The sequence below is a fragment of the Hippopotamus amphibius genome, chromosome 9 (genome assembly GCF_030028045.1).
Source record: "Hippopotamus amphibius kiboko isolate mHipAmp2 chromosome 9, mHipAmp2.hap2, whole genome shotgun sequence".
Taxonomy (NCBI): Eukaryota; Metazoa; Chordata; class Mammalia; order Artiodactyla; family Hippopotamidae; genus Hippopotamus; species Hippopotamus amphibius.
In genome coordinates this window covers 139,573,580-139,599,661 of record NC_080194.1, presented here as the reverse complement: position 1 = coordinate 139,599,661, position 26,082 = coordinate 139,573,580, and the positions used below count along the sequence as shown (strand labels likewise).

Genomic DNA, 26,082 nt, shown 5'->3' with positions numbered 1-26,082 from the left:
GTATGCAGTGAACTTCTTCCATCTGGTGGGGGTTTCAATATCTACAAAACAGCTCAAAGATAAGGCTCAAGGTACTATCTATAGCCCTCGAAGATGAACTAAAGGTCTTTTTGTTCTATGGCTAAACTATTATTATTTTGTCTTGCTTGACTGTTTTCCTTTGCTTCTGCATTTTCTCACTTCTTGGATTAAATTTGCTCTTTGGAACTCAGGAAAGGCCTAGAATGCTAAAGATTTTCTACAAATAATAGGCAGGAGGAGGACATGGTGGGGAGTGTCTGTCTTGGGAAGACCCCACAGGGTCCTACTCAATTACACACACACTCATCTTTTTAAGATAAATACATATGAATTCACAGCATACCTCCAATTCAAATTCAGAATTATAGTATTTTATTTAAACTCATCAAATTTATATGGGCAACTCCTTTCTCCCACACCAAAGCTCCTTATTCTCAGAAACACCAAGGTAATTACTCATTACAATACATACGTACGAGTTTCAGAGCAACAATACCGAAGCCTCCACCAACAGCATGACTAGTGAAAACTGTTTAGGAGTTTATCTTGGTTTTTTATTTTTTTGTACAGTCAAATTATAGTTGTGATGTTTTTGGGAACAGCTACTCAGTCTGTGTCATGCCACCAACTGGATACACAGTTTCATTTGTTTCATTTTGTTTTTGGATTTAAGGGTTTTAAACTTTTTAAAATTTTGTTTAATAATTGTGTAAAATATCTACATAGTTCCAAACTCAAATTCTACAAAAGAAGGTATATTCAGAGAAGTATAGCTTTTATCTCTGCAGCCTTGACTCTATTCCCGTCCTCTCACTGTAAGTAACCACTTTACTTATTTATTTTTAATTAATTTTAAAAATCGGAGTATAGTTGATTTACAATGTTTCAGGTATACATCAAAGTGATTTAGTTATATATATATATATATATACACACATTTTTTTCTTTTTCAGATTCTTTCCCATTATAGGTTATTACAAGATACTGAATACAGTTCCCTCTGCTCTACAGTAGGTCCTTGTTGTTCACCTACTTTACGTATAGTAGTGCGTATCTGTTAATCCCAAATTACTAATTTTCTCTCCTTCGCCCTTTTCCCTTTGGTAACCATAAGTTTTTTCTTTTTGTGTCTGTGAGTCTGCTTCTTATAGTTAACCACTTTAAAAAATATTTATGGTTTATTGTTTTACTTAAAGAATAAACAAACAAAAGACACCTCTCAAACCCCACAAATATGTATTTTAAAATATATGTTTAGGGCTTCCTAGGTGGCGCAGTGGTTAAGAATCCGCATGCCAATGCAGAGGTCATGGGTTCAATCCCAGCTCCAGGAAGATCCCACATGCCGCGGAGCAACTAAGCCAGTGCACGGTTGCATTCTATGAATACTGTTGTCCCCTTTACCTTTTTCACCTTAGAAAGCTCCGTGCTAGTACTGACTCAGCAACTCATGCTGACCTTGATCTGTTGAAGTAATATGTCAGGAGACTGGAAATTTGCATTTTCTCAAAATGGCTGCTAAGCTTGTATGTTGAAATCTACCTCACTTTTCCAAGTCTCCACGGGAATGAGCACAAGAATAGAAATTACTTCTTTAAAAAAAAAATTAATTAATTTTATTGGCTGTGTTGGGTCTTTTTTGCTGTGCGCGGGCTTTCTTTAGTTGCGGTGAGCCGTGGCTACTCTTTGCTGTGGTGCACAGGCTCCTCATTGCCGTGGCTTCTCTTGTTGCAGAGCTTGGGCTCTAGGCGCGTGGGCTTCAGTAGTTGCAGCACATGGGGTCAATAGTTGTGGCTCACGGGCTCTAAAGTGCAGGCTCAATAGTTGTGGCTCACGGGCTTAGTTGCTCCACGGCATGTGGGATCTTCCTGGAACAGGGATCGAACCCGTGTCCCCTGCATTGGCAGGCGGATTCTTAACCACTGAGCCACCTAAGAAGCCCTAGAAATTACTTCTGACCAAGATTTGGGATCATTTGTTTCCATCCTCTCTCCGGGGTGCTTGTGATCCCAGTTAAACATTATTGATTATAATGGTTATTTATGGATCCACTGAACTTGCATTCTAAGGACTCAAGGGCTCTGAGTATAAGAGTAGCTACTACTTTTGGGTGCCCTCTACCTGCCTAGGATGTGCCACGTGCAGTGCATCCCTGACCTCACTCACTTCTCACAGACACACTGTAGGATGGGTGTCCTCATTCTCATTTCACAGAACCAGCTCACAGGGCATCAAGCAGTTGCAGAACCCGGAGTCCGACTTCTCTGTGCTTTTCTCACCGGGTCAGGCTGAAAAGAAAAAAGGCTTTACTATTTCCCTCACCTGGGCTGCTGCTCTGACGGCAGGAGGAACGATGACAGGCAGATCACTTGGATCCTGTTGAGCAACGCTCAGGATTGTTAATAAAATGATTTTTCTCTTTGCCTCTGCCTTTTTCCTCCTCCTTCCTCTCGTAATCCTTTGTATGTTTATGAAAATACTTTTCACACTGACATAATTCGTTGTGTTTGTTTCTCAAATTATAATTAGCAGACTGTCTTTCTCAGCAATACCAGAAAATTGGGGCTGAGTTAAACGTTAAGTCACGAGGCTAAACTAATTTACCAGCCTGCTTTGTAGCAAGGAACTAGTTAACCTTGATACAGAGTAAACCTCAAATCTTGTTAGTTCCCGAGTCTTCTCTTTGACCTCTCATTACATCTAATTACAACAGGCTTCTTACCTTGCTCAGTTAAGCTTTATGGTAATTCTGTTTGCCATTGTTTATGGCAACCAAATAGCTTGTTAAAAATGCCTCATTGCCTCAAAGGCATTTAGAGACATAGAATGAGTAACCAGGGAGGAGATATATATATCTCTCTCACATCTCCGAATCCCATCTGGTCCTTCAACATAGTTCTAATAAACAGGACTGCCAATTCTCCACCCATGAACATCTTTACAGGTCTGAGAATAAATCTAGCTGATCTCAAACCTGTTTTCACATTGTCAGATTGGTTTTGTGTCTTTCCGCAAATTTTCCATGGAAGACCCTAGCCTTTAACATTTAGTTTCCTAAATACTGTGTAAAGAAGTGTTCATTTTGCTTTTGGGAGGGGATGGTTTGAAAATCAATAATAATTCAGCAGCATGTGTTCTATCATCCTCAAAGATAGCATCCACTATGCATTGAAAGGAAAACATGGCTCACAAGAAAAGGGAAGTGAGCTTTTTAAAGTCGACTATAAACGTGGCAAAGTGCAATGCTGCAAAAATAAGGGAAATTAAAGGTTTGTGCAAATCCTTTGAAAAAAATATTGTTTTCATAATAACGAAACTAGCCAAAAGCTAAAATACCCTCAAATATCTATTTCTTGGCCCAAAACACAATGGGTAGTTAATATACTACCACTGACCATCAAAAAGTACAATTCTTTTTATACAGTAGACATATAAAGAAAACGATAGTGCTAAATCATAGTTATAATGACTACTAGAAATGCCCTATGTCGCATATAATCTTCCCCTTTGCATTACAGATGAAAAAACAAATGAAGATTTAAAAAAGATTTTGGGGACTTCCCTGGTGGCACAGTAGTTGAGAATCTGCCTGCCAATGCAGGGAACACAGGTTTGAGCCCTGGTCCCGGAGGATCCCACATACTGAGGAACAACTAAGCCCGTGCGCCACAACTACTGAGCCTGCACTCTAGAACCCTCGAACGACAACTGCTGAGCCGGTGTGCCACAACTACTGAAGCCTGTGCACCTAGAACCTATGCTCCACAACAAGAGAAGCCACAGCAAAGAGAAGCCCGCGCACCACAACGAAGAGTAGATCCCGCTCTCTGCAACTAAAACCCTAGCAGAGCAACGGAGACCCAAGGCAGCCACTAAATAAATTAATTAATTAATTAAAAAAAAAGATTTTGAATATGAATTCATTTCAGGGTACAGAATTTTTAAATGATTTTTAAGTGATTATTATCACAGATCCATTTTTCGGCAAAGGAGTTTTATTTTTATTTTATTTAGTTTTAAATATTTATTTTGGATGAACCAGGTCGTAGTTGCTGCGGGCGGAGGACTGTGGGATGTTTTAGTTGCAGCATGCAGACTACTTAGTTGTGACATGTGGGCTCTTAGTTGTGGCATGCAGGTGGGATCTGGTTCCCCCACCAGGGATGGAACCCAGGCCCCCTGCATTGGGAGGGCAGAGTCTTACCCACTGGACCACCAGGGAAGTGCCACAAAGGATTTTTAGATTTAAACACATTTAAATCCATTCTTACACTGTTGCTTTCTACTGTCGCTTTCTTAAGGGACTTAAAACTTGCTTTCCATTTAACCAATGAAACTTTTTTTCCCACCTGTACCAAATTCCCAGACTTTCTCTTCAGTGAGCATAAGTAATGACATGAAATACTGTGTCTGAAACAAGGTATTTACCTTTACGCACCGCAAATCTTTAACAGAAACTTAAACGCTTAAGTTGGAATGTAAAAACTCACTGTAAAAAAATTCCCTCAAAACCCCAGAATACTAGAAGTTTTGAAAGTTTCAATATTTTTACTTTTTACATCAGAGGCTTTATAATTAATATCCTAATTATTAAAACATATATGTAAGTTGACACTGTCATCTACATGAGGAGTAAGTTCTGCCTGTTGGCCCCAAGAAGCTTTCCTTTGTTTCTTTTTTCAATTGTGGTAAGACACACATGACACAAAATTTACAATTCTAATAATTTTAAAGTTCAGCAGCGTTAAGTACATGCACGCTGTGCCACCCTAAACCCACCGTCCGGCTCCTCCCCTTGTTTTTATTTTCTTGATTACCACTAGGGGGCGGACGAGCACAGCGCATCAGCCGGTCTCTTCGAGCCACCTAGCCCACGCATGCGCTTCTCACCTGGAGAAGGTGAACAAGGGCGGGGGCCTGGGCGAGGCCCAGGGGCGGGGCCGGGGCACGCAGGCGCGGTGCGGGCATTGTGACGTCAGGCCGCGCGGCCGGGCTGGGACCCGGCGCCCGCTCGCGGAGGCGCTTCCCTGAGCGTGACGCGCGGACTGCCCTCCCCGCGGCCCGCCCGCCCGCCGGCCTCGCCGCCGCCTCCTTCGCTCCCTCAGCGCGGGGCCAGCGGCCGGGGCGGAGGCCTGGGGGCGTCGCGGCGCCGGGAGGGCGGGCGGGCGGGCTTCGGAGCGCCGGGCGGCGCGCGGGCGGGCGGCGGGCGCCGGTCTATATGGCGGCGGCTCTGTCGGGCCTGGCTGTCCGGCTGTCGCGCTCGGCCGCCGCCCGCTCCTATGGGGTCTTCTGCAAGGGGCTGACCCGCACGCTGCTCATCTTCTTCGACCTGGCCTGGCGGTTGCGCATCAACTTCCCCTACCTCTACATCGTGGCTTCCATGATGCTCAACGTCCGCCTGCAGGTGGGTGAGGCGCGCCCGGCCGGCCCCTGTGCCCCGACCCTCCCCGGGCGCCGGCCCGTCCAGCGCGGCCCGGCCCACCCGGCCCAGGACGGTGAAGATGCCCCCGGGAGCTGCCAAGGTGGATGCCGAATGTGTGCCAGGCACCGTGCGTGTCTCCCGCCACCCCACGGGAGAGAACCCCCTGAGGTTATTGTTACGCGTTGTTCCGCAGGCGAGGCGGGGTGGGTGGGGGGCGTGGAGCGGCTGGCCTCGGGGAAGGGCCTACAGCTGGGGCGTGGGGTCCGCGGCCAGGAGGGTGGATGCTGCCACGGGCTCGAAAAGGCCCTGGCCCTGGAGAGGAAATTTTGCCCAGAAAATTACAAATTTGGAGGGCCTGGGGGTCGGAGGGTGCGCTTATGGGTGGTTCTTTCTAGTTCCCAAACTTTACGAACCTTTGAAAATTTAAAACAGATTAACTAATTTTAACCAATGTTCTGACGGAGGTATCTTATTTATCCTGGCGGGGGTGGGGGTGGGTGGAGGTGAAAGGAGTGGGGATGAGGATGAGGGAAAACGAGGTGGCACGAGGTAGAGAGGGGAAGGTTCAGAGGCCCGGTACAATTCAGGTGGGAAGTAGTACACACACACCCACGCCCACACCTCCAGCACCCTGGAGATCATCTTTGCTCTAAATGATTGACATTTCTACATCCCTCAAATTCCACAGGCCTTTTTCTAGTGGAATGGAAAGCCATCAAATTGAGAATTATTCGTTTCTGAGTGTGTTGTAGATGGCCAAGTGCTGAGAATCTCTTGAATTCCGTTTACACATGGTGGAGTGCCTGCTGTGTGCTGGGCACAGGCTCTGCATTGGAGGGACGGGTCCCTGTCCTCCAGGAGCATACAGTCTGACAGTTCTTGTGTTTTGCTCCCTGGTGTGCAGAATGAGGAAGCCTGAGCAGTAGGACTGTGCAGTATTGGCACGGGCGGAGCAGGTGTTTTCTTTTTTTCACTTTGGTTTGGTTGTATCCAAATATGATTGCCTCTAAGCCTGAACCGTCAGGTTTTGGGTGCCTCTCACTGGTGATGGCCGGCTACGTAAAACTTAAAAGCAGCTGTTGATCAAAATTGTGTTAAGGTGAGTTAAGATGAACCTGCCTCTCTGTTTCAGGGTCCAAATTGAGATGCTTTTATGTGAGCAGGGACTGGTGGCATCCTTAAGTGGTGCCAAAAAAAAGGAGTAGAAAACTCATACCTTTCCAGTAGGTGGTATCAGTGAGTGAAGAGGATGCTGGGAATGGGGCCTGGGGTAAACCAGAAGGCCTGTGCTGCAGCCAGTTGCCACTAGCCAGATGTTGTTTGCCAGATCTAGAGGTTTCCAAGATAAATTGGAAATCTTGGTTTTTAAATATCAAATTAACAAAAAATAAACTTTATGGTCAAAACAAAATGTTGTCTGCAGGCTATATTTGACCCCCAAGCTCCACTTTGGAAACTGTTGTTCTAGTTATATTTATAATTTGCAGTTGTCTGTAAAATCACGAGAATGACTATAAGAGAAAACCTATGTAATGTTGAAAATACCCAGTTCCTTATCATTAAAAAAAAAAAGAAAGCTCTCTCATATGTCCATCTATCTATTTTTGACCACCCCCCTCGTCCACACTACTATTAATCACTCACCTGGACTATTGCGGGTGCCTCCATCTGTTCTCCACAGGGCCCTTAGAGAAGTCTTTAAAAATATAAATCAGATTGTGTCGTTCCTCACAAAACAAAGGCAAAACTGCTTCGCATTGTATGTGGAATGCAGTTCACATGTTTTTATCCTGCAGATCTGACTGCTGTCCACCTTTGAAACCTCTCCCCTGGCCTGTTTCTTGCTATTCTTTCTCTTACTTTTCTGTCTCCTCTTTGCATGCACCAAGCCCCTTTCGGCCCCTGGGCATCTGTACTTGTGGTTCTTTCCACCTCAGGAGTGCTCTTCCCTGGCTCTTTGACTGCTGATATGATCTCACACCTGGGTTCTCCTTGCAGTGGAGTCTTTTGGGGTCACCAAATTGATAGGATCTCGCAGCTGCTATCTGCACTGCAAGAGCACTGGAGGCTTGTTTGTTTCATGTCAATAAGGAGTGGAGTCCATTCCTGTTATGATGATGAGAGCTTCCAGATGTCTCAGTAGCTTGTAAGGAAGTAGGATAATCTCAGGAAAGGTTGTTCAAGTGCAGACTTCATAATAAGGAGTTTGCACTGTCATGTTGAGTGTAAGTGCATTTTGGAGGTAGGAAGTTGGCTCTGTGAGGAGCGGTGCAGGCAGTAGGGAGAGCTGGGTACACCAGGCTAATGGATGACTTGGTGGGCTTGATGTCAAATCATTGTCCACGTACAGCACAGCTTAGAGAATTGTGGAAGCTGAATGCTCTGGCTGTAGAGAGTGGGCTTTTTGTTCAGTTCAGGGGTGGGTGGGGGTGGGGAGGCGCAGACAGGGCGGTGGCCAGGTACCTTGCGGTGAGCGCTGTCTGAGGACTGTGAGGATTTGAGGTTTGATCCTGGGTTGGATCAAGTGCAGCAGCAGCAGCCTTGTCACATGCTGAGGGGGGCAGGGGGGAGTGGGGGTGTCTCTTTACTATAATATTTGCATCTGCTACTTTAAACTCCGCTGCAGCTTTAGAGTTTGTGTTTGTTGGTGGAAAATCATTAACTTACCTGACTTGAGGGTTTAGTGATTCTGGCCTCCGGTAAAGGGAAGTGCAACAGGAAATAGAATCAGGAGGAAGGGGACAGCCTGACTCACCGCCATCTGCTTACTCGGGACACTCTGTCCATCCTCTTCCTTGCAGGGGTGCTGCAGTATGTTTTGTGAGTAATAAGGAATAAAGGACACCATTTCCCACGTGTTTACTCAGGACCCTCAGACCATTTGTCAGTAGGGCAGCCAGACATACTAAATGGAGATTGATACCTCTTCTTCAATTTGAAAGTGATTAAATGAGGAAATAGATGCAAAAGGGCTTTGTAAACAGAAGGGCTATGATTTAAAAAAACCGTGTGTGAGTGAGCCTTAATCTCCTGGAGTCGTTAGTGTCCTACTTATTTATATATAATCTGAAATACAAGGCAATGAGAAAACGAGAATCCATACCAAATACTAAATGTAGTAAAAGGAAGATGAAAAAGTGTACTGAGAACTTGCTGTAATTGAACAGGTTATGCCTACACCTTTTCAGTTACGTTGCCTGTGGAATCAAATATCTTAGCCCCAGGTCACCTGGATTCGTGTAACTATTAAAAGAGAAGGCCTGAAAAAGGACAGTTGGAGAAGATGACATCATGAAGGTGAGTGATAGTTGTCAGACCAAGCCGTGTCCTTGGCTTTCTGTGCCGTCAGCCACACAGCCCTGTGCTGACCTGGCCAGGCCAAGAACCTCTCTTGGCTCCTCCTCTGTGGCCCGTCTCTCTGTTTGGTTTCTTACTGCTCTTTCTTTTAGGCTTCTCTCCCCCAGTGACTTTCTAGATCCATAGCTCCATGGGTTTCAGTGATCACCTATCACTTGAGAATCTATATTCATTCCTTCCAATCAGGAAAAAAGAGTTGAGGAGTGCAGGGAGGGCTGTTCTAAATAGAGCATTCAGAGTGGGCCTCAGTAATGAGCAAAACTTAAAGGAGAGGAGGGCTTTAGCCACGGAGGTGCCTGGGTTGGAAGAGAGTTTGGTTTCATGCAGGGAAGCCCTGCAGCCCATGCAACTGTGCCCCAGAGCAGTGGGGGGCGGTCAGTGAGGAGGGAGGCAGCAGAAGGTTGGGACTCAGAGGCTCATGTGTTGTCTTGTGGGCCCTGCAAGGACATTGGCCTTGACTGATTGAAACCATCTTAGGGCCAAACAATTTCAAAAAGTAGTGAAGATCCCAAGGCCCTGTTCCAAGGGTTGACTGCAGCTTGAAATGAGTTTTATTTTGTTGCTTGATCTACATCAAGCTTCTGGAAGAAAGTTGGAGGAAATTATAGACTATTAAGGAGATGTCATAAAAGCTTAAAAGCTTTAAAAAAGCTTAAGAGGCCAAGTCAAAAGCACGAGCACAGTTAAACGCAGGAGTTTGTTCTGGCTTCTGGGATATTGACCAGCTATATATTTTGAGATGGAAAATTCCAAACATGTAGGAAACATAAAAATACTATGGAATCTTTCCTGTCTTTCAAGGAAATTCATTCATCATGGTCTTTCATAAAGCCCTATAAAGATAGGTTGAAATAGGTTTTGAAAATTTTTAAACTTATGTAAAATTTGAAAGAATATTACAGGGAACATCTGTATCCTTGACTCAAGGTTTTAAAAAGTCTTACAAATAAAATTCTCATTTAATGGTTCAAGCAGATATAAAAATGTATGTTTGGTCTATATGTACTGATGCTAAAAAATATCCACCATATATACAGTGAAGAAAAGTTTAAAAATCATCTAAGTAGTATTATAGCATTTAAAAATTTTTCATAAATACACTTGTCAATACCTAGAGTGGGGAGAAGCATTCCAGGACCACAGAGCAGCCCTAAATCAGGAGAGAGCTTGGGCATTCCTCCTCACATGGTCTGTGCAGAAGGGCCAGTGTTTCTTCACCTTCACAGTCTGGATGGCTTGTAAACAACAAACACTTATTTCTCGCAGTTCTGGAGGCCGAGAAGTCCAAGATCAAGGCACAGTATGGTCAGGCTCTCCTGAGGGCCCTCCTGGTTCATGGCTGGTGACTACTTGCTGTGTCCTCACGTGGTAGAAGGGGCTAGGAACATCTGTGGTATTTCTTTTATAAGACTAATAATCTCACTCACCTTGTAATACCATCATCTTTGGAGGTTAGGGCTTCAGTGTGTGAATTTTGGGGGGATACAGACATTCAGACTGTAACACCTCCTGGTAGTTTTGTAAGATCCAGTAGATATGGTTTGCTTTTAAACATAAGAACTAAAACTATAAAACTCTTAGAATGTAAGGGAAAATCTTCATAATATTGAATTTGGCAGTGATTTCTTGCCAAGAGCACAGGCAACAAAAGAAAAAGATAAATTAGACTTTGTGAATATTAGACATTGGTGCATTAAGGGATACTCTCAGAGTGAAAGAGGCAACTCACAGAATGGGAGAAAGTATAGTTGACCCTTGAAGAACAGGATTTGAACTGTGTGGGTCTACTTATACGCAGTTTCTTTTCAGTAGTAAATACTAACGTTGTGTGATCTGAAGTTGGTTGAATCCTCAGATGTGGAATCGCAGACACGGAGGAACCACGTATAGGAAAGGCTGACTGTAAAGTTGTACTTGGATTTTCGACTGTGCAGAGGGTCGATGTCGCTAGCCCCTGAAATGTTCAAGGGTCACCTGTATTTGCAAACCATGTATCTGATAAGGATTAACGTCCAAAATATGTAAAGAACTCTTACAACTCAATAACAAAAAACCCAATCCAAAAATTGGCAAAGGACCTGAATAAACATTTCTCCAAAGAAGATATTCCAATGGTAAGTAAACCCAGGAAAAAAATGGGCAGTTGGAACATGTTTGTGGGCAGCCAGGCCACCACCTATGTTGAGGACCCAACACATCATTACTATGACCTCTGAGCCCTGAGCCCCAGCTTGCGTGCTTCAGCCTCGTGGCCCCATGGGATGCCCAGAGGAGGGGCTCTGGTGGCCAGGCTCCCCTCCCCAGACCAGCCCTGCAAAATATGGACACTGTCCCCTGTCCTCTGGGCTCTCACAGACCCACCTGATCAACTTTCTCCCTGAGACTCACAGCTCTGCCCATCTCTCCCCATCCCGGCTCAGGGACACTCATGGACATGAAGGGTCCACTCGTTTCTTACTGGTGGAATCTCCCCACCCAGACCCCCTGGACCCCCAAGCCAGGCCTAATCTCCAAGAGCCTTCGCTGACTGCTCCAGCTCCAAATCTGAGCCCAGCCACACAGGCTGAGAAACACTCCCCCTGCCCAGCCCTTGCCTGACCAGACACTGTTCCCCACGCCCCTCTTCTGCCATGGAGGCCATAAAATGTAGTGCTGGGGGAGAAAAGTTAGGGAACTGCAAATCAAAGCCACAGTGAGATGCCACACCCACTAGGGTGGCTGTTATAGGGGGTGGAAAACGGTGAGGATGTGGGGAAATTAGAACCCTGTGACGATTGGTAAGGAAGGTAAAATGGTGCAGTTGCTATGGAAAGCAGTTTGGCAGGTCCTTAAAAGGTTAAACATAGAATCACTATGTGATTCAGCAGTTTTGCTGGTAGATATATACCCCAAACATTTGAAAACGGACTCGGGCACTCGTGCTCCAGTGTTCATTGCAGCACTATTGACAACAGTCAAAAGGTAGGCACAGCCCAGTGTCCATCAGCAGATGAGTGGGTAAACAGAATGTTTATGCATTCAGTGGAATATTATTCATTGAGAAGGAACACAGTTCTGATGCCTGCTGACGTGGATGAATCTTAGGGATGTTATTCGTGGAGACAGAATGTAGAAGGTGGTTGCCAGGGTCTGGAGGAGGGGGAATGGGAATTGTTTAATGGAAACAGTTCTAGTTTGGGATGATGAAAAAGTTCTTGAGATGGGTGGTGGTGATGGATGGTAGATTGTATGTATATTTTACTGCAGTTTTTAAAAAAGTACTAGCAAAGGGATTATGCACTTGGTTGCTGTGGCAGTGTTACATTGCCGAAAAAGTTTCTAAGTGCCTATTCTTAATTTTGTTGTCATGTGATCACAGCAGCAAATTTGGGAGTGGGGCCAGGGTCCAGTGGCTTGTACATTTTTAAGGATTTTGGCTTACTGTGAGTGAAATGGAAGCATTTCCCTGAGATGTGACCTAATCTGATTTGCTTTCATAAAGGATCATTTTTTTCTTCTTTTTAAAAAAAAAAGAATTTAGTTTTTCTTTTGAGGATCCCCCCCCCCATGCCACGTGGCTTGCGGAATCTTAGTTTGCCAGCCTGCCAACCAGGGATTGAACCCAAAGCTTCGGCAAGTGAGTCCTAACCACTGGACTGCTGGGGAATTCCCTAAGGATCATATTTTTTAAAAACCTTTATTATGGGAATATTCAAATATACACAAAAGTGGAGTACAGTTGTCCCTTGGTATCTGCAAGGGGTTGATTTCAGGACTCCTGCGGATACCAGAATCCACAGATACTCAAGTCCCTTGTCTAAAGTGGGATAGTGTTTGCATGTAACCTGCGAACATCCTTGTGTATACTTTAAATCATGTCTAGATTACTTTTAATACTTAATACAATGTAAATGCTGTGTAAATAGTTGTTAATACAATGTAAATGCTATGTAAATAGTTGCTAGCACACAGCAAATTCAAGTTTTGCTTTTTGGAACTTTCTGGAAATTTTTTTCCTAAATATTTTGTTTCCTCTTAGTTGAATCCTCAGATGTGGAACTCGCAGATATGAAGGGCCACCTGTAGTATAATGAACCCCAGGTATCCATCACTCTTTTTCAATAAGGGTCAACTCTTTCCTAATCTTGTTCCCCCTCATCCTGAAGTGTGTCCATCTAACCACCCCACATTGGAGTATTTTAAATAAATCCCAGGCAGAATAGATCACTTTTTTGATTTGTTGCTTAGTTTTTACTTTGAAGCAATTTGACTGAAAGAACAGTTGCTAGAATAGTGCAGAGAGTTCCCATGGACCCTCCCCCAGCTTCCTCTAATGTTAACATCTTACCTGATGAGAACTGAGAAATTCACGTTGGTGCAGTACTGTTTGGATTTTGCAGTGTATTTTTTCTGCCCCTGGACCCCACAGTGCCATGTCTTAGTCTCATCCAATCTGTAATTTCCTTAGTCTTGTCTTTTATGTCTGTCGTTTGGGCGTTTGGGTGTTTCTTGCTTTGTGGCTGTTAGGAATAATGCCATGCAAATTCATGTGAAGGCACAGCTTAGGTGTTGTGAGTTCGGTTCCAGACCACTGCAATAAAGTGAGTATTGTGCTAAAGGGAGTCACACGAACTTTTTGGTGCATGTAAAAGTTTTGTTTATGCTACACTGTAGTGTATTAAATGTGCATTAGCATTATGTCTAAAAAATGGACATACCTTAGTTAAAAAATATTTATTGCTAAAAATGCTAACCATCATCTGAGGCCCCAGTGAGTCATAATAATTTTTGCAATAGTAACATCAGAGATCCATGATTGTTATATACGATGGAATATTATTCAGCCATAAAAAGGAATGATATTGAGTTATTTGTAGTGAGGTGGCTGGACCTAGAGTCTGTCATACAGAGTGAAGTAAGCCAGAAGGAGAAAAATACCGTATGCTAACTCATATGTATGAAATCTAAAAAAATGGTACTGATGAACCCAGTGACAGGGCAATAATAAAGATGCAGATGTAGAGAATGGACTTGAGGACACGGGGTGAGGGGCGAAGGGGAAGCTGGGACGAAGTGAGAGAGCAGCATTGACATATACACACTACCAAATGTATAGTAGATAGCTAGTGGGAAGCTGCTGCATAACACAGGGAGATCAACTCAATGATGGGTGATGACTTAGAGGGCTGGGATAGGGAGGTGGGAAGGAGTCACTGGAGGGAGGGAATATGGGGATATATGTATAAATACAGCTGATTCACTTTGTTGTACAGCAAAAACTAGCACAACAGTGTAAAGCAATTATATTCCAATAAAGAGCTTGAAAAAAAAAAGATCAATGGTTGTTGATCACCATTACAAATATAATAGTAATGAAGAAGTTTGAACTGTTGCAAGAATTACCAAAATGTGCCACAGAAACACGAAGTGAGCAAATGTTGGAAAAATGGTGCCAATAGACTTGCTTAACGCAGGGTTGCCATAAACCTTCAGTGTGTAAGAAGCACTGCAAAGCATAATAAAGTGTGGTGTGGCTGTATAGGTTTTGTGTGGACATACGTTTTCATTTCTTTTGGTTATATACCTAGGGGTGGAATTGCTGGGTCATATGGTAACTGCATTCAGCCGTTTCGAAGAGATCACTTACTTCATGGTAAGAGTGGAGGGTGGAAGCAGGGAGACGCTGAGAGGAACAGGAGAGGATGCTGGTGGTTACTCAGGGTGCAGCGGGGGAGGCGATGGGAGGAGGTTGCACTGTGGGCGTATCTCAGTGTTTGAGCCAACACTTGCCTGCCTCAAAGGACAAGGTGGTGTGAGAGAGAGGCTCATTTGCTTCTCTTTTTTTGTGAACTCTACATGTTCTTTGCCCATGTTTCTGGTGGGTTGTTGGTGGGTTTCTTGGAGCTTTGTATCAATCAGATAAGAGTTGTCTGTGATAAGAGTTGAAATTTTTTTCCAGTTAGTGTATTTTTGACTTTACTTATAATGTGTTTTTGCCATACTAAAGTTTATTTTTATGTAGTCAAATTTAACAGTCTTTTCTGACTCTGGGGTTTTGTCGTAGATAGAAAGGCCTTCTCAACTCTGAAGATACAAGGAATTCTCATGTAACTTTCTGGTGTCATGTTTACTTTTTTTTTTTTTTTTTTTTAGGGGGGGGATACACCAGGTTCAATCATCTGTTTTTATACACATATCCCCGTATTCCCTCCCTTCCTTGACTCCCCCCACCTCATGTTTACTTTTAAATGTGAAGCACTGGCGTGCATCCTGGTGTATGGTGTACAGTACTGATCCCAGCTGACCTTTCTCCAGACACTGTTGCTGTGAGAAGCCGTGCATGTATGACATTGTTGTCCGTGCACGTAGTTCACTGGCAAGCGAGCTTCCAAGAGACAGAGCCCTTACCATCTGCTTGGTGCACATCCTGATACCAGTGCCTAGAACAGCGCCTGACTTAGTGTAGGGGAGCTGTGAACACTTGCTGATTGAATCTGTAGCAAAAAATCGTAGGTGTAGAATCCCACAGGCAAGGTTATACTCATTTGTAAATAATTTTTGAAGTCATTGCCAACTTGCCTTCCACAGAGCTTGCTGCGCTGTGTGCTTCCTCTGGCGATGCAGGGGGCCTCCAGCTGCTCCCCACCCCCTGCGGCCACTCCAGCCTGGGCCCCGGCCTCTGTGTGCCATGCATCCGTCCGTCCTTAGCCCACTTCCATGTTGCCATCCAGTGGTCACTGCTCTGTCCTCTGCTTTACAGACCCCTCAGCAGTATTTTGTCACTGGTGTCCTCTGACGCTCGTGCTGATAATGGTACTAATAGCAGCTGTTTCTTGGATGCCACGGGGTGCTGGTCAGAGAACATGCTGGGTGCTTTCACACGAAGAGTCCTCACACTTCCTGAGCAAAGAGGACACAGCCTTGCTCGGCCCATCCTCCATGGCTCTCGGCCCTCGGACGTGTGACCACACCTTTGAGCGTCTGGGTGACCGAAGCAGCGGACGGGTGGTGGCCCGCGAGAGCTGCACAGCCAGCCTAGAGCACAGGTGTGATTTGGACACGCTGAGTGGTTTGCAGCAGGAACTCAGTCCCTGTGGTCGGCTTCCTGGGCTGATGATTCAGTGTAACTCAGAAGTGACCCAGCCCTTCCTATTTCATCCTCTAAGCCGTGGAGCAACTTGAGCAAGTGGTTTCAGCCACCTCCTCAGGCTGATGTTTCAGTGGTGAGCTCAGCGAGGGTCAGGTCTACTAGTGCTCACCTGTGAGAGCTGTGACTGTGCGGGATCACTCGTGTGCGATCTAAACGTAACACGAACGTGCGTGCAGAGCAGAGACAGACTCACAGACACAGAAAACAAACTAGCGGTTACCAAGGTGGGGAGGGCAAATTAGGGGCATGGAATTAACAAACAACGATGTATAAAACAGATAAGCAACAAGGATGTATTGTACAGCCGTCATCTTGTAATAACTGTCAATGGAGTATCATGTGTAAAATACTGAATCAGTGTGCTGTACACCTGAAATTAATATTGTAAATCAACTGTACTTCAATTGAAAGAAAAAAAAGCCATGAAGCTAGGTGGTCTTGGAGCACGTTTGTGAGCCGTCACCAGGCAGGACCCCTCCAAGCCCGTTGTTGTTTAGCCATGTTCCAGCAGCCCTCCTCCTTTAGTTTTGTCCCCCCCCCACCCCTCCCCCACCAGACCCCCACCTTGGCCCCCATCCTGACCCCCTTTGGGAATAGCCTTGCCAGCTGGCTTTCAGAAGCACAGAGGCCAGGGTATTTTTAGTTTCCAGAGCAATGGTATCCAGACCATCACGTCCCTGAGGCCATTAATAGCTCAGGTTAGGGAAGGTAAGGTGCCAGCAGTCCAAGAGGGCACAGCTGCCTAATTGGTTCAGGCCTATTGTCACGCGGCAGGTCAGCTGCCTCCACAGGCGGGGACTCTGGTGGAAGAGACTGCTCCTGTCTGCCTGGAGGGGAGGATCATGGACATACCAGACAACCAGTCTGCCTGCACACCTCACCCCTCTGGCCTCTGTGGTTTCATTTTCAGCCTTTGTCATTTGATGGTGTGGGGGGAGGCACCGGTGGGGGAGGTACAGAGTTTAAGTTCAGGAATTTACTCCCAGTCCTGCACTTTATTTTTCCTGAATCACTGTCTTGAATTTCAAAATAGACTTCCCTTATTCAGGCGTGGGGGTGGGAGTGTGTTGTCTCAGTTTTTGTGGATAAGTTGGTTTGATACAATTTGTGCTGCTTATTATTTTGTAGACTTAACATGGGGGGTTAGGGGTGGGATGATGAGATAGCTGAGGCCAAGGACGGTTGATTATATAATTGTGCATGTTTTATTTGGTACAATATAGTGTGCCAATATGTATGCAGTCAATAGTAGAGTGAGAATAAACCACACAAAATATTTAACAGATGACTGCATGTTTAGAAATTACTTGAAAGTTATTTCTGGCTCTCAAAATATAAGTAATGTGTGGAACCTTCTAATATCAAGAGTTGGTTGGTTGAGGGCTCAGAGCCTAAATATTTTACTGACCTACTGAAGTGTTTTTGTTAAGATAATTGAATACATAGTTTATTACTGAATTTACTAAAGAACTAGGGGATCTTTAGTAAGCAGTTTATTCTATCATTATTAAATACATGATTACTTTATCATTATTGAATGTATGATTACATTACTGGTGTCTTATTTACAGTATTTTAACACAGTTCTGGCAACACCTCATCTTTCTGAATGGTACTAAGTCCTCATACAAGAACATAATAAAAGTAGTTAGAAACTAATTTTCCTGAGAGTTGGCCCATATTAAGTGACCTGTTTTTCTTAAGAATTTTTTAAACCTGTTCTAATATGTATTAAAAACATATTTAGGAATGCTTCCATTTCAGGAAAATGTTCATTCTTAGTATATTTCAGATCAGTAAAATAAATGTAAGGTTTAAAATATGCTTTGGAGAGTTAATTGGTTTTCTTTTTCTTTTTTTAAACCCTGCACAGGCCTTTTTTTTTTTTTTAAGATTGATTGATTTTTGGCTACTTTCTGTCTTGCTGTGTGCAGGGCTTTCTCTAGTTGTGGCGAGCGGGGGCTACTCTTTGTTGTGGTGCGCGGGTTTCTCAGTACGGTGGCTTCTCTTGTTGTGGAGCACGGGCTCTAGGTGCACAAGCTTCAGTAGTTGTGGCTCTCGGGCTCTAGAGCTCAGGCTTAGTAGTTGTGGTGCACGAGCTTAGTTGCTCCGCGGCATGTGGGATCTTCCTAGACTAGGGATGGAACCCATGTCCCCTGCATTGGTAGGTGGTTTCTTAACCACTGTGCCACCAGGAAAGTCCCTGGAGAGTTAATTTGAGAGCACTGGCAAGAGAAGTTAATTAGATTTGACTTGGTGAACTTTGAAAGTGTTTGTTTTGATTTGTAGCCAGAATTGCACCTCTTAAAAGTACAACTGTAACTATGTGTGGTGATCATTTTACAGTGTATACAAATATCCACTTACTATGTTGTACACCTTAAATTAATGTATTTTATGTCAGTTACAGCTCAGTTAAAAAAAAAGAATTGTACCTTATGTTTGCATATGGCTTCATACTGCTCAAATGTATTTGTATCAGTTGTATAGAATAATGGTCACACTTGTACAGATGAAAAGTTTTGAGCACGCCCTGCAGAGATACATATATGTATCTCTGTGGTATAAGTAAGCATACGTATATACTTGTTATGTATAACTTATAAACCATGTATTTTGCTATACCAAAATATGGTAGATATTATGAAACAGAAAAAGTTACAAGGGAGACAAAATAAAAATGAACTAGGCAGAGGTGTTCTGATATTTTCTCCCATGCTCCTTGAGGTGCTGTCACCCCACTTTAACAGCCACTGGACTAGTGGAACGAGCGAAGAGTTCTTGAGTCTACCCGACGCCAACTTAGTTGTTTGCGCAGGAAACGTATGTAACGGCGCTCTTCTTGAAGCGCTCAACACGCTGTCTGCGACCCTGAGTTTTCCTGAGGCGCCTTGAATCTCTCTCCTCAGTGGCTCTGGTTGGCCTCTTGCCCATCTGGTCTTTATTTTTTATTTACTTTTTAAAAATTTATTTATTTATTTATTTTTAAATTTATTGGCTGCATTGGGTCTTCGTTGCTGCGTGCAGGCTCTCTGTAGTTGCAGAGAGCAGGGGCTACTCTTCATTGCATTGCATGGGCTTCTCTTGTTGTGGAGCATGGGCTCTAGGCTCCCAGGCTTCAGTAGTTGCGGTGCGTGGGCTGAATAGTTGCGGCTCAAAGGCTCTAGAGTGCAGGCTCAGTAGTTGTGGCACATGAGCTTAGTTGCTTCGCAGCATGTGGTATCTTCTCAGACCAGGGCTTGAACCCTTGTCCCCTGCATTGGCAGGTGGATTCTTAACCACTGTGCCACCAGGGAAGCCCCATCTGGTCTTTAGATCATGGAGACCCTGGCCTTCTGTACCCGTCTTCTCTCTTGACCTGTTTGTTATACCAGGGCCATCATTTTATCTGCTGCCCCAAAGCTTGCGACTTATGAATCTAGGTCCCCAGTTCTGACATCTCTCTTGAGGTAAAGGCTTTACTGGTCCATCTGTCTCCAGAGCGCCACAGCCCACCTCAGCCACCCAGCCTGAGCATCTTACCTGCCTTCCAGACCTGCTGCTCCTCCTCCTTTTAGTTAATTACCCCTTTATCACCCAGAACTGAAAGGCAGGAAACCTGTGGGTCATTGCACCTTCTTCTACACCTAGTCAGCTACCAGCTTAAAAAACTTCTTCAGTTTCTCTCTCCTCTTGACTCTCACAGGCTTACTTCCTTTTTTCCCTGCACTGTTAGAATAGCCTCCTGATTGGTGTGTTTAAGGTGATTCCTTTCCAGTCTGGCCACCACGCTGCAGCTGGAGGAATTCATCTAAAAAGCAAATCAAGCCATCATTTCCTGGCTGAAAATTCCTCAGTGACTCTCCATCATCAGCTGGATGAAGCCCAGCTCCTTACGACGGTGGTCAGGGCCTCTAACTGGCGGCCCCTGCTTGGCTTCACAGCCCCATTGCTTAGCCGTTTTTTCGCTTCTCCTTCAGCCTCCAATAACCTGCTGCGTTTTCTTCCCAGTGTACTCTCTTTAAATTTAAAAAAACCTACCCTTAGACAGTCATAAAGCTTAATGAGTCTCCTGGTGCCACGAGATTAGTTAAGAGGAACAGCAGTTTCCTGCCTCTAGTTTCTCCATCTAGCCAACTGCTTGCAGCTACAGCTGGTTCTCTCGGATTGCATGTGCATAGTGTTGCTTCTTGACTTTTCATTTTCGGCGTTAGTTTTTGTCTTACTGTGGGAGAGGAGCTGTCAGCTGTCTTTTACCTGAACCCACATTTCCATCCCTCCTTCCAAAATGAGTTACTGCATTTTAGTTACATTGCTATTCCTGGGCTAGCATCTTAGAAAGTTACTGAATACAGTCAATGTATGTACTGTTTTAATTTCCATTTATCAGTGTTCTTGGGGTATGCTGCTTTGAAAGGAACGTCTGTTAGAGACTTGTTTAAAGTCATGGATTAATGCGGGAACTAGTAAGATGTTATGATCAGCGTAAAGGAGAATCTAGATAACACACACACGTAACCAGGAGCAGCGCTGAAGTGGGTTTACAGACAGGTGTAAAACTGGTCAGCGTGCATGGGGCAGCAATCCGTGCATTCCTCTGGACAAAATTAATTTCCGTTTCTTTGGACAGGAAATCATTGCCTTCCTCTTAAATTTTCTACAACTTAGAGTTGTAAAACAGCAAAGAGAAAGTTGTGGCGCCCCGTAAAATTAGATAACACAGAGGATGCACTGGACAGCACACCCAGTAATGTTATTTTTTGGGTCCATTTCAAAGCTTTTCACAGTTTTTCCTGACATCTTTCCCATTGGGAGTGTAATGTCTCAGAAAGGTTATTCTAGGTCACAGAAAAAAGGCTGGTCTCAGTAGGTTTGCAGGTACCTCAGAATCACTGACCACATGGGCCACCTCGAGTTTGCCCTTGAATAACTGGTGAAGTCACAGATCAACTTCTGTCCGGAAGTTTTCACGTGGAACCTGAGAGTGGGGAACTAAGCCCAAGAAGCTTTTTCTGCCTTAATTTTACCTGCAGTACATAAAAATCTGGGTGAATTCTTCTCTTATTGAGGCTCAAAAATTTGCTGAGATTCCAAACCATTCAGCAAGTGAACTGAGGCTGGAACCTGGGATGCCAGGACCCCTGCAGGCTGGTTGTTCTGGGAGGGCACTGTAGATATCGGATCCATACGTAAACTTGCCCGTGATTCCTTCAGAGGGGCTCGTGCGTGAGTCACTGAGTCATCCCCACCCAGGACGCTTTGGGCAGGGCCTCGGTTGCTGAGCTGAGTCGTTCGGTTTATCCTGGTTGAAGGGAGGGCAGGTTTTTATTGAACCTACACAAATAACTATATTGCCTTGAAATGTGTGGAGCCTCAGAATGTGTACTTTTATTATTTTTAAGTACTTTTAGGAAACACTGCATTAATAAAGTACTGTTCTTTTTGTTGTGATTTCTAACTGGTAGGCTGATATCCCATTTTCTATCACAGTGTGGGAATCCTTGGTACCGGAGACTGTCAAAGGGATCTTCGTATTTGCTGGGAAATATCTGGAGTGTGTGGACTTTCTTAAGATCCTCTCTTCATTATTACACTTTAATTTGTTGGTCTTTTCCAGGTTCATATTGAGATCCATTGAAGGCCTTCCGCGAACTGACAGGCGTGTCCTGGGGCTCAGGGTGTGAGAGCACACAGCATGAGGGACGGCGGCGGGCGTCTCAGCACCCGCCTCGCGGAAGAGAAGGGAGCGGGCAACGACTGGGATGGACTGTTGTGCAGAGAACTGTTGTGTGAGAGAAAGCGGGAGGAGAGCCCTTGCCCACCAGCTGTCACCTCCAGGGTGAACAAGCCTGCCGGTGATGCACATGGAAATTCACAAAACGAGGAGTTATCCCTGGAAATGAAAAATGATCTGAGTGAGGTCAGTCTCTTGCTTCACGATGGCAACAAAGTGCTTCCATGTTTGCAAGAATCAATATGGAGAAATTCAGCTTCAGCGGCTGCTCAGAGCGGGACTGAGGGTCTGCTCTTTGCTCCCACAGGAGAGCGTTTTGCTGGGGTGTCCTGTGGCGTCGGGGAAACTCGGGGGAGGGACTGGCGGGGAGGAGGGCCCAGGGCCACTGACAGCCACGGAGGACGGAGCCAGAGAGGAGAGCCTTGGGGGTCAGGACTACCATGCGGTCAGAAGTGGTCAGAAATGGGGATTTCTGAGGATGAACCACCAAGTGCTCTTCCGGAGAAGCTGGACTCTGAGTTGGATCCCTCTTGCCTGCGTTCCGTCCTGTCTACACTGCTGCACGCACATCCCCAAATATTCTTGAATGATGAGACAAAATGTGTTCTCCCTGGCCATTCAAAGCCCATGTTTTCAGAGCAAAGAGTAGAATATGAGAAAATGCTTTCACGTGTAAAAAGTATGTCAGATGACCTGCAGATAACACTGGCGTTACTGGCTCTACATGCTTCTGAATTAGCAGATCTGTTATGCCGTAGTTAAGGTACAGGCAGAACAATAAAAATAGTGAGATTAATTTTAAAAGTTGTCCTAAAATGATTTCTTTTGTATTAAGTCTGGATGCACACGGTGCAGCCTTGAAGCTCCTGCTTTGGTTTGTACGACCAGACAGACTGAAAGTCAGTGGAATTGAAAGCTCGTCGGATACAGAAGGAAATTTTTGAGTTTTAAATTGTGCTCGAAAGACATTCAGGGTTGGGAAGCCATGTCAAGGAGAATATTGATACATCCCACATAAACAGCAGATTAGAATTGAAAGATTTAACAGGAAGGTTTTAATTTACCTTCAACATCTATCCTAGTGTCCCAGAAACGGTCTCTCCAGGTTGTCTCTGACCATCTAATGGAAGTAGATATTTGTAAAATCAACCCTGCTGTGCTTGCTCTGAGTCAGGCTGAGTTGTTGATAAGCTGTTATCACTTCTGCATTTTGTAGAATAATTTGAGCAAAATCTAATTTCTTTTCTCACATCCCTCTCCTTCCACTTGACATGCAATTTAAATGGAGGCCCTATGGTGAAAGTTGCAATATTAACCTTACCTTTAGATAACCCTTTCTCAAACTAGGAACCCTAGCAGTGTTACTCAGAATAAAAAATGAGCTTGAGCCTATCTGCTCCAGGGGCTCAGTTATAGAAAGAAATCAAGTGTTTCCCTTAGAGCAGGTTTCCAGTTTCTAGGAGTCGAGGTATCTCTTACAGTAAGGTTTTTTTTTTCTGAGATAAATCATTTTGTTGTGTGTCAATAACTTTGATAAAAGACACATGAAGTTGTACATTTTTAAGGAGTCCTAAAGTAAGGCTTAACCGTTTTCAGAATTATCGATCAGTTTCTCTTGTGTGCTAAGTTACTATGCCGTATGCTATTTTAGTGTTTTGGGGAAATGAAAAATAAAAGCTGTTGTTTAGTATAATAAATGTCTTATTTTACGCGTGTAAATCTCAGTTCCCCTTGTCTTTGTTATTAATGCTGCCCTCCGAATACACGAGTCTTTTAGCAAAATGTTGTTTGCTAATTTAGAAGATTGGAAGCAGAGAGTGAAAAACAAAACGTGACGTTACATTGGAACTCAACTCTCACTTTCCTTCCTGGATGTAATGAAATAGTGTGTTGTGACCCGTGAGGAGGGGTTGCGCTCATAGAGCCCCAAAGAAAGAGTCCTTGAGTGAACTATTAAAGCCCAGCTTCGTGGACACTCCACCTCGGGAACTGTTTTCTTGGCAACACCTTCACCCTGCCCCCCCGCCCCCCACACACACCTTTTCTTTTTTGTTTTAAACTCAGTCTACTACTTTGAAAAGGGACTTTCCATGACTCATCAGCTGTTTTATTTCTTTTGTAAATTTCAAGTATGTAAATTTTCTACCAGTTGCAAAGAACAAATACAGAATTCCCTATTTAGCATTAACTACATTAATTTGAAATGTTTTCATATAGTTATATCAGAACAAGGTGTGTTTTTTCTAAAAGCTTTGTGGAAAAGCTCACAATAACTTTTTTCTTTATATTAATTTTTTTAGTGCGCATATACTATGTTGAAATTTTTCCCTTTGGTGCTATATTGGTTCCAGTTCTGTCTGAAGGCGGCCTCTCCTGTGGAACATTCTGGGGGTAGAGAGGTGATGACAGATACCGTGTACAAAGGTTCATGACTGTGAAAGGCCTTCTATGAACATTTTTATTTTTGAAGCAGTTAGAGAAATAAGATATTCTTTTGACGTCTCCATGATTGAATTATAAAAGGGATCGCTCATTTGAAATATTTCAAGTTATATCATTTTGGCAATGGAAAGCTAAGAGACTCCTGTTTTAAAACTTCTGACGTTTGTACGCATTTTCTTTTTTGCCTTTGTGGATTCTGTGCTTAAAGATTGAACAGCACAATCACTTTAAATTTAGAAACAGTGTATAGTACAAAATACTGGACTTGGTTATTCACATTTGGAAATCATAAATTTTTTTTTTTAACATTGGAATGAATGTTGCGGTCTTGAAGTGATTATGAAGTTACAAGCCTATAGAGAATAAAAAATTAAGAAACTCTTGCGTTTAAATCGATCTTTCTTACATGACTTGATTTTTATAGCTAGGAAACAAGATGTATTTTGGAGCTTGGTGTATGTATTCTAAAGCGTATATAGACCATTTACTATAATTTTACACAGAATAAGAAATGTGGAGAGTGTCCTGGTGGTCCAGTGAATGAGACTGCACTTTCACTGCTGAGGGCCCGGATTTGATCCCTGGTCAGGAAACTAAGATCCTACAAGCCCCTTGGCGTGCCCACCCCCTCCAAAATGCTATAAGATTATCTTTGCACTTTCCCATAGATAATTTTTTAAGTTCTTCTTGAACCTTCCAAGAAGAAGAAAAAGTATTAAGGAATCTCCTAAATCATCCATATGAACTCAGAGCTGGAAATGGCTCTCCAACACCAGCCAGCGCTGGAAGCTTTGAAACACACGCCTGTCTGTTCAGTGTAACCATTTGAAATTAGAGGCCTAAGTAAGATTTCACCAGTTGGTTGCTCCTGTTTGGCTCTCCTTTGCTTCCGGAATGTTATCTCTTTTTTTTCAATTTTATGGAAACTTGGATGAATTGGATCAATTGAAAAAAAGCATCTGTTCACTTTCATTGGCACTTCAAACTCTGCAAACTGTCTGTTGAGCTGTATATTTGCACGGCTGAAATTTTATTTGAAAAGTTGTTTGTAAAGGGCCTGACTACTTAGGAAAGGTCATCTTCAGAGGAAAAGTCTCCTTTTTTCCTGAAACAGATGATCTTCCTTTATCGAGGTGTACCAAGATGTTTCGGTAAAAGTGTTTGGGTTGAGTTGGGAGGGTGTGTGGCAGCCCCGCGGGATCAGACGCACACCCCATCTTTCTAGCATGTGCCGTGGGTGTGAGGCATCCTTGAGCACTTGTTTCCTCTGGTAAACAGTGGTTGTTTAAGGAGCAGGAGCGGGATGGCTGTAGTTCTGCTCTGCCTTTGAGTAGATTCTTTACAGTCCATTTTTTAAATCATTTAGGTACATAACACAAGGAATTTTTATAGGGGAGCTGTGCCTCATCACAGTATTAGAGCAGAATTCTCCAGTTAACTTTAATGCTTTTAGTTTTTTTGAAGAAGTGGACTTAACCTGTTTTCCCTTCCCCGTCTACCTTACTAAGCATTCTGTTTTTATCAGAAACAAGTAATTTGCTTCAAGATTAGAAATAGGCTCTGTTTTCCAGCTCTTAAAGCTTGTCTTCTATTAAGATTACAAGCTCTCTGCCGCTGCTGCTTATCTAAGATGACTTGGAGAAAGCAGCGTCTCTGTGCTCCTTTGACTTAAGTTGTATTAGTCATTCTTCAGAGAAACAAACAGTAGGATATGCAGATATAAACGTGAGATTTATGATAGGAATTGGCTCACACAGTTACGGAGGCCGAGAAGTCCCATCATCTGCCGTGTGCAAACAGGGGACTCAGGAAAGCCGGTGGTGTCACTCAGTCCAAGTCCAAAGGCCTGAGAACCAGGGGCACTAGTTAGTGGTCAAGGGCAGGAGAAGATGGACGTCTCACTCAGCTCAAGCAAAGAGCAAAATCGCCCTTTCTCCTTTTTGTTCTATTCAGGCCCTCAACGTTTTAGATGATGCCCACCTGCATTGATGAGGGTGG

The 26,082-nt window shown here is 44.0% G+C and overlaps 1 protein-coding gene across 5 annotated transcripts; it reads left to right on the top strand.

Annotated features, from left to right (window-relative positions):
• Positions 1–5,104: 5,104 nt before the first annotated feature.
• LOC130829046 (small integral membrane protein 10-like protein 2A) lies at positions 5,105–24,428 on the top strand. Of its 5 annotated transcripts, none has more exons than XR_009047448.1 (4): positions 5,105–5,425; positions 8,662–8,740; positions 10,656–10,914; positions 21,526–24,428. XR_009047448.1 is itself a non-coding variant. In XM_057695184.1 (3 exons), exons 1-2 carry the CDS (start codon positions 5,240–5,242, stop codon positions 8,728–8,730), a joined length of 255 nt encoding a protein of 84 aa, XP_057551167.1. In that variant the 5' UTR covers positions 5,105–5,239; the 3' UTR covers positions 8,731–8,740; positions 21,526–24,428. The 5 variants fall into 5 exon arrangements, 2 of the variants coding, with proteins under 2 accessions (XP_057551167.1, XP_057551168.1); XR_009047450.1 differs by having other exon boundaries at positions 8,632–8,740; positions 10,613–10,914; XR_009047449.1 differs by having other exon boundaries at positions 8,611–8,740; positions 10,613–10,914.
• Positions 24,429–26,082: the final 1,654 nt, after the last annotated feature.